At 59.7% G+C, this 16231-nt stretch overlaps 2 protein-coding genes across 5 annotated transcripts in view; one reads left to right on the top strand and one right to left on the bottom strand.

The window, feature by feature from the left end:
- TXNRD2 (thioredoxin reductase 2) overlaps window positions 1-127 on the bottom strand; it is a 29762-nt gene extending 29635 nt beyond the window's left edge. For all 4 annotated transcript variants that reach the window (XM_057744090.1, XM_057744092.1, XM_057744096.1 and 1 more), the window contains exon 1: window positions 5-127. In XM_057744090.1, the coding sequence (XP_057600073.1) occupies window positions 5-86 (82 nt within the window). In that variant the 5' untranslated portion in view covers window positions 87-127. The remainder of the gene's footprint in view (window positions 1-4) is intronic.
- Window positions 69-15953, top strand: COMT (catechol-O-methyltransferase). The gene is made up of 5 exons (XM_057744098.1): window positions 69-165; window positions 11040-11403; window positions 12045-12238; window positions 12456-12587; window positions 15315-15953. The coding sequence occupies exons 2-5, from the start codon at window positions 11112-11114 to the stop codon at window positions 15513-15515; spliced, it is 819 nt and encodes a 272-aa protein (XP_057600081.1). The 5' UTR covers window positions 69-165; window positions 11040-11111; the 3' UTR covers window positions 15516-15953.
- The last annotated feature ends 278 nt before the right edge of the window (window positions 15954-16231 follow it).

Raw genomic sequence — 16231 nt, 5'->3', positions numbered from 1 at the left:
AGACCTGCCGCGCCCCGCGCCCCGCCCGGCACGCGCGGCCGGAAGCGCCCGGCCGGGGCCCGCAGCGCCGCCATCGCCATCGCCATCGCCGCGCCCGCCGCCTGGGGCCTCGGCCGGGCCGGGCTGCCCGCCGCGCTGCCTGCGCCGCCGCCGCCGCCGCCAGAGGTGGGTGCGCGCGGCCCGCGGGGCCCGGATGGGGGGTCAGGGCGGGGGTCAGGGCGCGGGGGGGGGAGGGGTGCCCCGGGGCGCGGGGTCTCCGGACATGGGGGGCGGGGGCCTTCGTCCTGCGCGCGGCCCCCGGACCTCGGGTGGCGGGGTCCCGGGATCTGGAGTGGGTCCCGGGACAGGCGGGGGAGTCTCTGGACCTCAGGTGGTGGGGGGGTGTCCCAGGGCCTGGGGTGGGGGGCTCTCTGGACCCTAAGTGGTGGGGAGGGTATCCCAGGGCCTGGGGTGGGGGGCTCTCTGGACGTGGGTGGGGTCTCCTGACATGGGTGGGGGCAGTGGCACCAGGCTGGTGGAGGGAGGGGGAGTCATGCTGCAGGGGGACGGTCCACGTGGGCACGGGGGCCACCACAGGGCTGGGGACCTTGACCTGGAGAGTGGCAGTTTCTGGGAGAGCTGGGACCTGGGACGGGGTGCAGAGTCAGGGGTCTCACTGCCCTTGGGTCCTTGGAGGCGGAGACCTGTGGGGGCCAGGGCGAGGGGCTTGGCCGTCTCCCTCCTTGCACGGGCAGGCCCCCCCCCCCCCCCCCCCCAGCACCCTGGGCCTTTCCTTTCGTGGGAATGGCATCCCTACCAGGAAGTGGAAGCCCGGCCCCACCTGCCCCAGCTAGCCGTTGAGGTTTGAACAGTGGGTTCCTGCCTCTGCTGGAGGGAGTCCAACGGGCTTGCCAGGTGAGCAGTCCAGATAAACCCACAGGACACTGGTAATTGCACCGCAGGGGAAAGACCCAAGCGCCTTCCAGACTTGCTCAGAGGCAGCTGGGCCTTTTCGGGGCGGGCAGGGGGGAGCATCAGGGTGAAAAATTGCAAAAAGTGGGAGGCGGCGTGGGTCCGTTTGACTCCCACCCGAGCCTGCCAGCTGGATCTGGACCCCTGCCCTCCTGCAGAGGCTGCCCTCCTGTTGCTGGACCGGAAGCCACGAGCTCGTCAGGCGGAGCCCTTGCGGGCTGGGCCATCTTAGGGAAGTGGCCTTGAGCTGTGAGATACAGTCAGTGTTTGTTCCAGTCTTTATATGAGGCCTTGTAGAGAAGAGGGCCCGGAGAGGCCTGGCTGCGGGCTGCCAGGGAGAGCCTCCTTGGGGAATGGTCAGAGCTAACAGTAAACCTGGTATTTGAGTCCTGAGGGTGGCCAGTTGGGAAGATTTTAGACGTTGCGCTCTCAGGTCTCTAGATGGTGGCGTGAGGCCGCGGCGGCAGTCCGCCGGCTCTCCCGGTTTGCTGTGGGAATGTTTGTGGTGACGTGGAGACATCAGGGTCTCAGGAGAGGCTGCTTCCGTCCGGAGCAGAGCCCGGGAGACGTGGGCGACCTGGTGGGCTCTGGCAGTGGCCTGCACGTGATGGGCGTGAAGTTCCTGCCACCTTATGTGCCTTCAGCTTCCAGGGCTTTTTCAGCCCCTGGAGGAAGGGGCAGCTGCAGGGCACCTGAGTCCCAGGGTGGGTCTGGGCAGTCACACCAGGAGTGGGGAAAACTGGTGTTGGGAGAGTCGTGCCGGTCCTGAAGGAAATGGAGAGGCCTGGGGACGCGGCGAGTGTTGACAAGTGTGTCAGTCGGCAGTGCAGGCCAGTGGAAAGGCAACGGACAGGACTGGGCCCTGACGACCACCAGGTGTGTTATTTTCTCCACGGAGACAAAATTTCTCTCTGTGTCCACTTCCATTTTTGATCAAAGGCAAAGTAAGGCTGTTTTCGTTTACAAAATAGTTCTGGTCTCACTGCGTGTGGGCTTATTCTTTACGTAACTGCAGCAAGAGTAATGGTCGACGCACAGCCCTTTTAAAGTTTGCCTTGTGGAGGTTTTTATGGGGAATCTCAGCTTGGACGTTTAAAAGCTTCCGCGGCTAGGACGTCAAGCCAAGGTCATGGCTGCAGGCTTCACCTGCAGACTCGGGTGAACTCCCCTCTGCTCGAGCCCCACCAGTGTCCCAGGGTGCCTGGGCCTGCAGGAGGCGACCTTCCCCGCTCCCGGGGAGGCTGGGGACCCGGGGTGCCCGGCGCCAGGCTGGCTTTTCACAGGGGGCTTTTGGAGCCTTGGCTCATAAAGTGACTGTGGTGCCTTAGAACTGTCTGGTCGTAGCTGCGTCTTCGCCGTCGTCTTCACACCTGGCGCTCCTTGGTAATGCAGCCCACGTTTTCGATGATGTCCTATCACAAAGAGGACACGTTCTTATTAACCCTGTGCAGACAACCGTATTGCCATGAAAATAAGGACACTCAGTGCTAGTTTCTGATTTTTGGAGGGAGCAGGTGGAGAGAAAAACATAAATGCTTCCATTTTGTTTACAGACGAATAACTTACTAGATTGTTATGAGTCATAGGTAGGGAAAGGTTTTTTCTTCTTCTTAATATCCAGAAAATGGGACATTAAAGAGCCAGCAATATTCTAAACGATATTCTAAACAAAAGCCATAAAAATTACAATCGTGCTTTGCCAGGGTACGTAGTCTTATGTCGTTAGCTTCTGTTCTGCTTGATCTTGGGGGTGCAGTTCCTGGGCCCGTGGGTTTCTCTACTAGTGTTCTGTGTTCTGGCTTCTGATCCTTACTCAGTCCAGAGGGATGGTGCTGCCCGAGGTCCCCGCCCGGTCCTTCCCCCGAGGTCTCTGAGGCAGGCCCTTGCTGTTGACAATGGAGCACCCTGGCCTGCAGCCCACAGCAGGGGCTATTGGAGAAGCATCAGAGTGACACAAAGTTACCTGCAGCTGACAAAAGACTTACGATGGCTGTGGTTAAAGAGCTGATGAGAGTCCATTATAAAAACATAATTGGGACTTCCCTGGTACCGCAGTGACTAAGAATCCACCTGCCAATGCAGGGGACGTGGGTTCAGTTCCTGATCTGGGAAGATCCCACATGCCACGGAGCAGCTAAGCCCGTGTGCCACAACTACGGAGCCTGCGCTCTAGAACCCATGCTCCGCAGCAAGAGAAGCCACCACAATGAGAAGCCCACGCACCGCAACGAAGAGTAGCCCCTGCTCGCTGCAACTAGAGAAAGCCCGTGTACAGCAACAAAGACCCAGTATAGCAAATAAATAAATAATTAAATAAAATATTAACTGGAATTATGCGTGATAACATCATATCAGGATATATGGAAAGCAAGCAAAGTTTCTGAAATATTTATATTAATAGCCTTTACCTGTACAAATATAACATAAGGAAGTCCAAGGTTCTCTTCTTAGTTGACAGTACTTCCCATACAACGTACCACAACAGACAAACCTAATTATTTTTAACATCCCCCCCTTTTACAAGGTAAAAGTAGAAACCACTGGGATTTTCCAAGGACCCTCTGGGAAATCCCCAAACCATTTTGAGATCCAGACTTCATTTAGGATTGATTTTGAGAAGACAAAATTGTCCAAAATGTCGGAAGGTCTGAACGCTTGATTTAATAGGATCCCAGCTCACTGCAGAACAATACTTGGTTTTTGGGACTTCCCTGGTGGTCCAGTGGTAAAGAATCGCCTTCCAGTGCAGGGGACGTGGGTTCCATCCCTGGTCAGGGAACTAAGATCCCACTTGCCACGGAGCAACTTAGCCCACACACCACAACTACGGAGCTCACGTGCCTCAACTACAGAGCCTGCATGTCTGTGCACCACAACTAGAGAGAGAAAACCCTTGGGCCACAACTAGAGAGAAACCCCACACACCACGATGAAAGATCCTGTGTGCCGCAGCTAAGACCCCACGCAGCCAAAAAAATAAGTAAATAATAAATAAAAATAGTTTTTAAAAAAGGCTATTAAAAAAATACTCAGTTATCTACTTAACCAAGTGACCATCTGGGAGCTCACAAGTAGGAACAGGAGGAAACAGGACTGCAGACCTGGGATCTTGACGGGGGGACACTCGGTTCTCCCGAGCGGCGATGAGGGGTACAGGGAATTATTTTAAGACTCAGAAGCTTTGTTTCCTAGGAAGATTATTCAAAGGTAGACAGAAACCTTTAACAATCTCTTATTAAAAGCAGACCAATAATCCAAAGAGAAAACCAAGCTCTAGTTTCATATCAGTAAGCAATTGATGTAAAGCTCATTTCAGAAAAGCTTCGTATACAAATCCAAGTAACCTTAGGCAGCTGTGAGCTCACAACACAATTCCTTTCCCACAAACCTTCCACCACTTTCTGTATCCATGCAGGTTTGTTTCCCTCTTATTTTACTTGAGGACAAAACGGCTCTCCTTCCCTCAACAAAAGCACATCCTACATTCTCTGCATACTTTTCACAAAAGAACACATCCTATTTTCCTACTTTGTGGACAAAGTTGTTTCCCTTTGCTTTGTTTCTGGTAGCAGTTTTATTTTCAGACGTTGATTATAGTTTTTAACCATTAGCAACCTTTATTTTACAGAGGAACCTAGGAAGTAGACAATTGCAGATTGTGTCGTATCCCAGTGTTCTGCAGCAGATGAGCAAGTGTTGTGACTGTAACATGTCATAAGCTGTAAGGTAGATGCTTTTGACAGTACAGATGGTTTTACTGTGGCAAGAATATGTTTATGAGCACACCCAAATGTTTTTAGCTTCTTTGTATCATGTAAACAGGAGAAGCCAAAAGTATCTAAACTTAAACTTATGCCTGATAATGAATGTTTCAGCACTTTATGTTATTTAGAAATTATTTAGGTATTCAATGAATATCTATTATTTAACTTGACAGAACTCTAAGGGTGCAAGTTACCAAAAAGATTTTGGAGACTGTTTTTTAGGCAGACATATTATAAAACAATTATTATTGAAGTAAAGTTTGTCAGGTTACTAATTTGATTAAAATCAAACTTGTGTATAATCTTAAATGTCTAATAGATATAATGTTAGCTTATTTGACTCGTAAAGCAAGCAGGATAAAAATGTATGTTTACTGTATGTTTAGTGTTGACAACTCTCAAGATACACCTGTTTTATGAAATGAACAACATTAAACTAGTTTTATTTAGCAAGGATTTACCAAATTACATGAACTTGAGAAACAGTTGAGCTGGTTCTTACATTTCTGGGAGTTTTAGGAGGATTTAATTTATGTAAGTGCTTGTTCCTCTCGAAGCCAGTTAGGATAGAACTCCTTTAAGGGAGTATAAAATCTTTAAGGGATTTTATAACCTGATTTGGTAACACCATCTGGAGGTACGGAAATATCGTATACATATGAAAAACATACAATCTTACAAAAACATACAGACGCAAACAGACGGTTTTCGTTAAAAAAATTTTAGCTATGAGTCAGCCATAACTACAGTGATAAAAACTCGCCAGTTTATACAAGAGTTGGACCTTGTCTTTGCTTCGTTTTATGTGCTTATCCCGTCACGTTGTGGCGGGTGGGAGAGGGTAATTCCCTCTGCCCTGTGAGGCCCTAAAGCTCCCCACCAGCACCTGTGAGCACACCTTTACGATGTTTCCTTCCCTGATACATAATCTTAGCGAGGCGTAGACCAAATGTTTCTCATTCGCTTTTTTTCTTTTTCAGCTGCAGGTGGTTGCTTCCAGGGGTCCCTGAGTCCCTTGAGGGCCCCCGTAGGGCAGGGCCCAAGGTTTCAGGGGCTGTCGGGGTTGAGGGGCTGGGGGGAGGCGACAGGCCTGGGAGGGACAGAGGGTGGAGGAGGCAGGGGCTGGGGTGGGGCAGGTCAGAGGCTGCAGGGAGCTGGAGGGAGGAGGGAGGTGGTGGGAAGGGAGCCACTCGAGACCACCTTATCCTCAGCGAGGATGCTGTGCCGACAGGAGGAAGTGGGCAGAGGCGGCTGATGGTGCTCGGTCAGCGGGCTGCAGGGAGGCCCCAGGGAGCAGCAGAGGGGCCCCCAGGGGCCCGGGAGGCACCCTGGCCTTCCCCCGCCCCCTGCTCCAGGGGCAGCACCTGTCCTCCCTGTGGTCCGCGGACGTTTGTCCGGAGCCAGAATCACGGACAGGAGATGAGGCTGCGGCCCCTGGGCCTCTGAGCCCCGCGTGGCGCCCATGGGCAGCACCGAATGCACAGCTTCCCGGGTCCCAGGCGGACCCCCAGCTCAGGCAAGGACCCTGGCCAGCCCTGTGCTCTGAGGCCTGCTCTGTGGGGACGCCGCACCCCTCCAGCCCTTTCTCCAGGAGGCCGGCCCGTCTTGTGTGGCTCCTGCAGGCCCCGCACGAGTGGGGCCGGCCTCCCCCGGCTGCCCCGCGAGTGTGGCCGAGGCCCAGGTGTCCGTCCGCTGCTCTCCAGACGCGGGGAGTGGCCCCCGGGTGCCACCGCGGACTCAGCTCCTCGCAGAGGGGCCACAGGCACTCGCAGGGTCTTGATGGACTCTTCAGACGAGCCTGGGACCCCAGAACCGAAGATCTGGCAGCTCTGGTGTCTGTGCCCAACTGCCGGTCCCCACTGGGCCTGCCTGGGGCCGGGGCCCTGGCCAGCGTCTCCACTGCCCCTTGGGGGGAATTACCTCGAGGAGGAGAAGTGATCAGAGTTGAGGGAGGGCATGGTGTTGGGGTTGCAGGAAGAACACTTAAGAAAGTTGTGAGGGGTGGGCTGTTGCCCCGCGCCCAGGTCCACGTGCCCTCTCTGGGGAGACGGATGCAGGGTACACGCCCCGGGGGGGTGGGAGGAAGCTCAGGACAGGAAGGCCTTCCCCTCCTCCCAGCAGGGGTGAGTGTGCACTGCGGGGCCGGCGGTGGGCCGGCAGAGAGATGGGGAGCTGGGCTGGTTTTTCTGGGTCCTGCTTCCCAGTGTGGAGCAGCGTGTCCCTTTTTCTTTTTTGAACAGGGAAGACCAGCAACAGGGTGGCTTGTCTTCTTGGTTTTCCACTGTTTTTACTGTAGTAAAACAGACATAAGTTAACATGTAGCATTTTGACCATTTCTAAGCGTACAATGTGGTGGCATTAAGTGCATTCACACAGCTGTGTGACCACGGCCGCTGTTTGCAGCACTTTCGCGTCATCCCAAGCGGAAGCCCTGCCCCCATTCTGCAGCACTCCCCCTCCCCCTCCCCCTCCCAGGGCCCTGGCAACTTCTGCTCGCTTTCTGTGTCCGTGGATTTGCTCTCGTAGGTGTTTCCTCTCGTGTCTGGCTTGCATCGCTGAGCACACAGCGCTCTCGGGCCACCGTGATGTAGCGGGAGTGAGCACTTCCTTCCTTGTGGGACGTGAGTCAGGGCTGCGTTCGTCTCAACAGCCAAGTGAGGCCCCGGTGCGGACACCCCGCACTTCGGCCACTCGTCCGCTTCCATTCCTTCGCCTCTCAGCTGCTGTCACTCACGCGGCCCTGAATGTGGGTGGACACGTACGGGTTCACGTCCCTGCTCTCCGTTCTCCTGGGCCCACTCCCAGAAGCGGGACTGCTGGGTCACATGGTAACTCTATTTTTAACTTTTTCAGGACCCGCCCGCTGTCTTCCACAGCAGCTGCTCCGTCTTACGTTCCCGTCAGCCATGCATGAGTTCCCGATTTCTCCGCGTGCCCACCAATACCCGTGACGTCCCCTTTTCGGGGGGAGGGCATCCTAATGGGTGTGAAGTGGCACCTTGTGGCTGTGGTCTGCATTTCCCTACTGACTGGGCACCTTTCCATGTGCTCATTGGTTGCTGGTGTATCTTCTCTGGGGAAACGTCTATTCGTGTCCTTTGCCCGTTTTCTATCTAGGTTGTCGTCTTTGGGTTGTAGGAGTTTTTATATATATGCAGGATTTTAAACCCTTCAGATACGTGGTTTGCAAATATTTTCTCCCATCCCCTGGGCTGTGCTTTGCTCTCTTGATCATGTCCTTCGATGCACAAAGTTTTTCATTTTAGAGAAATTCTATTTATTTTCTTCTGTTGCCTGGGCTTTTGGTGTCATATCCATTGCCAAACTCAAGGTCATGAAGGTTTATTCCTACATTTTCTTCTACGGGTTTTTTGGTTTTCTCTCTTAAAATTAGGTTTTGGATGCATTTTGAGTTAGTTTTATATACGGCGTGAGGTAAGGGTCCAAGTTCATTCTCTCGCAGGTGGAACGCTAGTTGTCCCAGAACCATTTCCCACAGAGTGGTCCTGGGACCTCGTAAAACAATCACTTGATCATAGGCGTGAGGGTTTGTTCCCAGCCTCTCAGTTCTGTGCCTTTGTGCTACGTGTCTGTGCCACACTGTGTTAATTACTGTAGCTTCGCAGGAAGTTTTGAAATTCAGAAGTGTGAGACCTCCAACTTTGTCCTTTTCCAAGATTTTTTTGGCTCTTGTAGGTCCCTTGAGATTCCATATGACTTTTAGGATGGATTTTTCTATTTCTGTAAAAACGCCGTTGGACCTTTTTGGTGGGAGTGGCATTTTGTCAGGGTCACACTGGGCACTGTGGGCATCCTGACCGTGTCAGGTCTCCAGTCTGTGGACATGGGATGTCTTTTCATTCACCTGTGTCTCCCTCAGCTTCCCTCACGCTCTCGTGATGCTAAATGTGTTGCCTGCGGAGGCCTCATGAAGGTCTGGCCTCCTGTGTAAAACCGGACCTCTGCAGCAGCCTCTCCCGGGACTGCCCCTGCCCCGCGGCGGGAGCCACCTGGGGCAGGACACAGCATCCTGCATGGAGCTTTGCCCCCTCCCCTCACTGTGGTTGGGAACCATGTTTGGAAAGTGCGCTTTGCAAGCCCCTTAAAAACTTTCCATCAGGGCGTGTTTAGGACACGCAGCAGCAGAGGGTTTGAGGGCGCCCCTCGGCCTCCGGCTCTTACCTTCCTTCTGGCCAACAGCTCCTTTGTCCTCCTGTCAGGGTGACTGGGGCTCTTTATCCCCCCACCCTGGGCCCAGAGCCAAGCAGGGCGGTGGGATCCTAGGGTCCCGAGGCCACGGCTGGGGATACCGAGTGACCTCGCCGTGACTCATTGGAAGGGCAGAGCAGCAGACGCTTGGGTCCCAGAACCCAAGACAAGAGGAGCCCTCCGTGTTTTGTTTCCCCACGGAGGGTTCTGCGTGGCCCTGAAGGGCTTCCTCCAAGTGTGTCTGCGTGGCTCGCTTCAGTGGTTTATTCTTGGCTCTGCGCACCACTGCCCTCACCTCACTTGCATGTTCTTTTGTTTTTTTGTTCTGCAAACCTCCAAGCAGACCTGGGCAGCCAGGTGGATGAGTCCTCTCCAAATTTTTATACAATTCAAGTATTGGGGGAATTAAAATTTATAGTTCACAACTCCAGGGTCCACCATGTAATTTGGTATGTAAATGGAATATTCCTTCTTATTTTTGATATTTATGTGCTACACTTATTGGTTTTTTTCTTCAACCCAGAAAATAAATCAAAAAGGCCCAACATCTCACCATCACTACTGAATATAGTCGTGATAAGTAAAGCAACACAGGCGTGGCTAGGGGGTCCTACACTCGCAGAAAGGGCACAGTGGGCGGCTCTGGCCACTTCAGGCCACATGGCCCCTCCCCAGTGAGTCCTGGCCCCCTTCCCTGGAAGACAGCGCTGTGCCCTAACCCATGGTGCCTCTCCTGGGATCCCCCCCACCTGCCTCCTGGGTGGTGGTACATCCTGCCCTGTGAGGCACGTGCCGTCTTAGCCTGCAGGGCAGTGCCGGGACCAGGGAGACCAGGGAGACCGTCCCTGGTGTCCTGAGCCTGGGGGTGCTCCAGGCAACGTCTCGCTGCCTCTCTGCTCTCCCCTGAGGGCCAGGCCGGCCTCGGGGAGGGGCCACATGCCACGACTCACATCACTGTCAGGTTACGGTTCCTGCTTAAATTATCTAAAAGCAGGAGAATGCCACACAAATTCTGTCTGCTTTGCTGCTGAGCTCAGGAGGGGCGTGGGGGGTGGAACCGTCTGGGGAGGTAGGCCTGGTGTGGGTGCCGTGGGAGCAGGAGAGCCGGGTGTCGGCCCCACCTGGGCCTTTGCACGTGCAGACTCTGACCTGCAGACCACCTGCTCACTGTGCCTGGTGTGAGCAGGCCACGTGGCCCGAGACCACTCAGAAGTCTGGGTGTCCACGCTCCCCTGTTCATCCCAGCTCTGCCTGCCAAGCCCCCTCCTCGTGGTTCAGGCTGTTGGGGTTTGGAGCCCTGAGCTGTCTTCAAGGTGTCTCTCCTCCAAGACCCTCAGCCCGCCCGCTCTCCCGTGTGCCTTTCCCAGTGGGAGCTTCTCGGGGAGCGGGGTCCTGTGTGGCCTTTCCGGTGCATCACCCGTCCATGGCCACAGGCCCCGAGGGAAGCTTCCCACCTTCCTCTGTCTTCCGTCCTTTTCCATATTAAGGTCTCTGCTCTGTGCCAGCTCAGGCTTGCTGTGTCTCAGGGGCCCCAGGCCCCTCATCTGACTGGGACCCCAGCTGCCTGCCCAAAGGGTTGCTTGCCAGGGGGAGGGCCTGTCTTGCTCCCGCTGTGGTGTGGACAGCAGGGTGGCCTACCTCCCGGAGGGACAGACTGACCCTGTGTGGTCGTCCCCTAGGGGAATAGCCAGTGGGCCGTGCCCTGTGTGCCTGGCTTGGGGCTGTCTGTGTCCTTATCTGGAAACTCAGGCTCCTGGACTGTCCCGAGTATGAGTGTCCAAGGGCGGGCCTCCCCTCTGCTGTGCAGATAAGCTTCGGGCCAGCCCCGCCTTTGGCAGGGCCGCCTGGGAAGGCGCAGGGCTGGCCGGACCCCAACACACCCGCTCCCCTCCCAGGGCGCAGCCCCAGCGGGCAGTGGTTTGCAGGTGGGCGGGGCTGTGGCCGTGGTCACCACGTGACGGACGTGGGCGCGGCTGCCCTCGTGAACCTCGTGCCCCCCGTCGGCACAGCAGGGAGGGCGGGGGCAGCACCGCCAACCCGGGGGGGGGGGGGGGGGGGAGCGCGAGTCAGACAGGAGGGCGGGGCCCTAACACCGCGGTGACCACGTGTTTCCAGGAGTCCTCCGGGCTGCCGGGCCGCGCCACCAACCGATCGCCCCGCCCACCGCCCGCCGCCCCGCCCGCCGCGATGCCCGAGGCCCCGCCCCTGCTGCTGGCCGCCGGCGCGCTGGGCCTGGCGCTGCTGGCGCTGCTGGCGCTGCTGCGGCTCGTGCGGCTCCACGGCGGCCTGCTGCTCATCGGCTGGAACGAGTGCGTCCTGTGCCCCGCCCGCAGCCTCCTCATGGGGAGCAGCAAGGAGCAGCGCATCCTGCGGCACGTGCGGGAGCACGCGGTGGCCGGGGACCCGCAGAGCGTGCTGGACGCCATCGACGCCTACTGCTGGCAGAAGGAGTGGGCCATGAACGTGGGCGACAGGAAAGGTGGGCGGGGCGGCCGGTGCGGGCCAGGGCCAGGGCCAGGGCCAGGGCCAGGGCTGTGCGGAGGCGCGCGCCCGTGTGGCGTCCCCGCAGGAGGGAGGGACGCTTGGTAAGCCCCGCAGGAGGTGCTGTCCAGGGTGCCCCCCGCCGAGGTCTGCGTCTCCGCGTGGGCCCCGCACTCGCAGGCCGTCAGGCAGAGCCCGCACCGCGCGGGGGATGGGTCCCTGGGTGTGCTGGCTGGGCCTGAGGGTGGACGGAGGCCCTTGGACCCTGCCTGGAGCAGGCACCAGGCCTGCCCCACCCCGGGGCCGCCTGCTGACCTCTGGACTCCAGTCCGGGGCACAGGCGAGTGCCGCACTGCCCCCCCGGAGTCCGGCCCTGGGGACAACGTGACCGCCGCCGTCCATCCCCCTTGGACCTTCTGACAGTGTCCAGCTCAAGGGAGCCGTGGCGGCTCTGGGGGCAGCCTGGGGGCAGCCTGGGGTGGGGCTCCCAGAGGGCAGCTCTGGCTTGGGGCGAGTCGGGGGCAGTGGGGAGTGGTGGAAAAGAGAGGGACCGGGTGTGCAGAGGCCGAGGCCTGTCAGGGAGCAGCTGGGCCGGGCCTGCGGAGGGTCAGCCCACCGCCCGCTCACCGCGCCCTGCAGGCCAGATCGTGGACGCGGTGCTGCAGGAGCGGCAGCCTGCGGTGCTGCTGGAGCTGGGCGCCTACTGCGGCTACTCGGCCGTGCGGATGGCCCGCCTGCTGCGGCCCGGAGCCCGGCTGCTCACCATCGAGGTTAACCCCGACTGCGCCGCCATCGTCCAGCAGGTGGTGGACTTCGCAGGCCTGCAGGACAGGGTACGGCCCCATCCCTGGGGAGACGGAGGTGGAGGTGGGCTCCGGGGGCGAGGAGGGCGGGGAGGGCCTGGGTCACCCCCCGGGCGGCTCGAGGCCGGCAGCCCCTGTGCACAGAGCAGGCGTCTCCCGAGGCCGCCCCCAGAGGGAGGGGCAGCGCGGGGACCGCCTCCCGGAGCCGCCCGCTCACCGCGGTGGCCGCGGGGGTCTGTCGCTCCAGGTGACCGTCATTGTCGGCGCGTCCCAGGACGTCATCCCCCAGCTGAAGAAGAAATACGACGTGGGCACGGTGGACATGGTCTTCCTCGACCACTGGAAGGACCGGTATCTGCTGGACACACTCCTCCTGGAGGTGAGCCTCACGCCCGCCTGGCCGGGACGGCCCTCTGAGGGCGGCCCTGGGGGCCTGGGAGGCTTGGGCCGGCCCGTCTGCGGTCAGGACGCAGAGGGGAGCACTGGGGCCCGAGCGGGGTGGAGGTCGAGAGAGGGGGTCCCTGCAGGGCAGCCTGCGCCAGGGTGGCCAGAAGGGGTAAACCCTCGGACCAGCACACCCGGGCTGCAAGGGCTCGAGCCAGGGAGGCAGCCTAGTGGCCGTGCGGCTCTCCTGCCCGGTGGCGGGTGCTGGCCGGGGGGAGCCGCGTCTGCTGCCCGTCTTCCTCCCAGGCTCCCTGTGCCCACCCCCAGTCTGCCCAGCCTCGCTCCCAGGTGGCTGGAGCTCGACGCTGACGGCCACCACCTCGTCCCTCCCGGGTGGTTAAGGGGACACTTGGCTGGGGACGCTCCGCCCCACCACGGCCTCCAGCTCAGCAGCCACCTGGGGCCGCCCCTTGCTGTCGGGCCCCTGCTCGCAGCCTCAGCTCCCCCATGGGCCGGGCACTGCGCCGTGCAGAGGGACGGTGGGCGTGGCGGGCGTGGCTGCCGGAGCCACAGCTGGGGTTGGCCAGGACCTTGCACCGGTGCTGCTGGTGCGGGCGTGGGTGGCCCGGTGCCTGGATGTGGCGAGAAGGAACCAGCCCCGGCCTGGGGGGGGGGTGGTGGTGTGAGGGCACAGGAGGGTCTGGGACCGGGCAGGGTGGGGCCGGTGGGCCAGGGCCGCGTGTGGAGGGCTTGACCACACAGACAGGGCACAGAGGGCTTCAGGCAGGTGAGGGCAGGTTAGACCTGGCTTCTGGAAAGATCCTGTTGACCGCGCGGAGTGGGGAGGGGTGGCGGTGCGGGAGACCCAGACCAGGCGCCGCGCGGGGACCTGCGCTGGCCGAGACGGGTGGCAGCGGGGGGCTGGCACGGAGACCCTCGGCCAGGGCGGCGGCGGCCACGGGGAGCGCACTTGGTGACGGCACAGCTGGGCCTACGCCACCGGGAGAGGAGGCTGCAGCAGCTCCGGGGTGTGTGATAACTACGGGGCCTGCATCGATAGGAAACAGCAAATACTGCCCTGTGTAACGAGGAGACGGATAGTTTTCTCAGCACCGCTTGTTCAAAGCTGGTAATTACCTCAAAAGAAAAAAAGTCGTGAATGGGGAACGTGCGTTCTGCAGCCCTGCAGCCGGCCTCTGCCTGGGGCCGGCCGCACCCCCTGGGCGGGGTGAGGGGCTGGCAGGGCAGGTGGCAGTTCAGACCGGGGGCTGCTTCGAGGCGGCCTCGGTCCCCCATTGCTTGGGCCTCCCCACGGGCTGCCTGGGGGTCCTCACAGCGGGGCAGCTGGCTTTCCCCAGAGCCGGAGCCAGGCAGAAGTCACAGCCCGGGCGGAAAGAGGGAGGGTCAGGGAACAGTGGACCGGGCCCCGGTCCTCTGAATGCCATTCCCTCCCTGCGGCCGGCACACGTGAGCTTCTGCCTGGAACCCTCCGGGGCTCCGTCTCCAGGTGGGCAGCCTGGCTTCTGCATCCCTCCTCCGTGGCTCACTCGTGGGTTTAGCGCCACCTGGTCCACCTGTGTCCTTCAGCACGAGCCCCAGCCCACCTTGGGTGTTTCCTCCCCAGACCTGAGATGCCCTCCCAGGGGGCGGGCAGGGCCGGACACGCCTGCTCCCGGGCCGCGCTTTCTTGTCAAGATTGCTGGGAGGTTCCTTTGCTTTTCCTAAGACGCACAGAGGTGTCCACACGGAGGTGTGAGTCTCCACGCTTCACAGAGGTGCTTCGTTCAAGCTCTGGCTCGTGGGCTGTCCTAGCCTCACGGGCCGCACGGCTGTGTCTGCTCCCCTGGCCTGAGGGCCTGGGGCGCCTCCTCGTCCCACGGGCCGGAAGGGAGGCGGCCACCGCCAGGGAGACTCGGGGGGTGCGCAGTGAGCCCCTCGTTCCTAAGTCATCGGGGCGCCCGTCCATCCTTGTGGTCCCGTTGGCAACTTAAGACACGCCTGGGGCTCCTTGCCTTTTGCTTCCTGTGTTTGGAATTGCTTTCTTTTTTCCCCTCACTTTTATTTAATAATCACGTAAAGAAAACTCTGAGCTTCCAACACAGCAACTGGGCCACCCCTTCACCCCCTCCCCCAGGCAAACATTTCTCTCCTCTTTTGATCTTACATGTAATCTAAGCAGCTCCTCCCCCAGCTTAGAGAGAGCGCAGAGGGACCTGGGAGGTCCGGCCGCTCCGCCCTCTGCTGGCCCGCTGCCCAGGGCCCAGGCCTGCTGGAGACAGGGTGCCTCCGAGTGGACCCGAGGGCCAGGCTTGTGGGTGGGGAGGTCTGCCCCTCAAGCCTGCAGGGTCACCCTGGCCAGGCCGGGTCGGACCTCCCGTGACCGACGCCAGCAGCTCACGCAGTGGGCACCAGGCATCCCTCTGACCTGGAAGAGCCCTGGGTTCTTGGCACCCGGTGACCAAGGGACCCGCTGGCCTTAGTCACCCCTGTGAGCCCGTTCCTGGCCCCGTCACCTCCTCCACTCACACCTCCAGCTAGCACTTAGCAAGCACCTGCTGTGTGCCCTCTGCCACCCTGGGGGCTGAGAATGCAGGAGGAACAAGGAGGCCCCTGCCCGGCACAGCCCCTTCCTGCAGCGGCTGCTGCCGGGGAGGAGCGGGGGCAGGGCTGATCCCCGTCCAGGCCACCCTCAGCTGCTCCCGCCGTCCGTCCGTCCCTGCAGGAGTGTGGGCTGCTGCGGAAGGGGACGGTGCTGCTGGCCGACAACGTCGTCTGCCCCGGCGCCCCGGAGTTCCTGGAGTACGTGCGTGGGAGCAGCCGCTTCGAGTGCACACACTTCAGCTCACACCTGGAGTACTCGCAGACGGTGGACGGCCTGGAGAAGGTCGTCTACAAGGGCCCCGGCAGCCCTGCGCAGCCTTGACCGCCCTCGACCCTGATTTGGCTCCCTCTCCAAGCCCAGTTCTGAGCGTGCAGCGGCCCCGCTCCTGGCCGCCGTGTCTGTAGCGCGAGGCTCAGTCCTCCGCGCAGCCCCGAGGCCCAGGCCTGTCCACTGCAGCCCCAGGGTGTCACAGGCCGGTCTGCCCCAAGCGCGACCGGCTCACGTGCAGAATCACTGTAGTAAACGTGCAAAGCACCTGCCTGTGACGTGAAGACCGGCGCAGGCGCCGCCCCGCCCCGCAGCACTCCAGCCGGGCTCCTGGTTCAGGAATTCGGGGCTGGGGCTGTGCTCTCACACCGCCTGCCCTGAGGTCCACTGTCACCGCCGGCACCTCACCCCACACGTACGACTCCTGAGCTCTTTCCCCTCCTTTTTAAGAACAAAATGCAACTTCTTTACTAAAATCAGCTGTTAACAATCTTCTATCCCAATACCATGTTTAAAAGACAGTAACACAGAAACTAAAGGTCTGACTATTTAGGTAAGAGGCGAACGGAGTGCTTCTTCTCGGCCACTGTGATGCTGCTTCTTTCCCGTGTCCTCAGCGTCGCACCAACCACACGCTGCTCCCCCGGGCCAGATGCGAACACGGCGGCCTGGCCGCAGCAGTGCCGGGGGCCTGCCCTGCTCCGTGCTGCTCCCGTGGCCAGGCCGAGGGCACCTGTTACAGCCCTACGTCTGCAGGCTGGGGCGAGCCC

The sequence above is a fragment of the Hippopotamus amphibius genome, chromosome 8 (assembly GCF_030028045.1).
Source record: "Hippopotamus amphibius kiboko isolate mHipAmp2 chromosome 8, mHipAmp2.hap2, whole genome shotgun sequence".
Lineage (NCBI taxonomy): Eukaryota > Metazoa > Chordata > Mammalia > Artiodactyla > Hippopotamidae > Hippopotamus > Hippopotamus amphibius.
The sequence above is the reverse complement of the archived record's forward strand: the minus strand, read 5'-3'. Positions and strand labels throughout refer to the sequence as shown.

Coding starts and splice junctions, on each gene's coding strand:
- COMT (XM_057744098.1), top strand. CDS start 11,112: ATGCCCGAGGCCCCGCCCCTGCTGCTGGCCGCCGGCGCGCTGGGCCTG. Junction 11,404..12,044: donor GAACGTGGGCGACAGGAAAG/GTGGGCGGGGCG, acceptor CGCGCCCTGCAG/GCCAGATCGTGGACGCGGTG. Junction 12,239..12,455: donor TCGCAGGCCTGCAGGACAGG/GTACGGCCCCAT, acceptor CTGTCGCTCCAG/GTGACCGTCATTGTCGGCGC.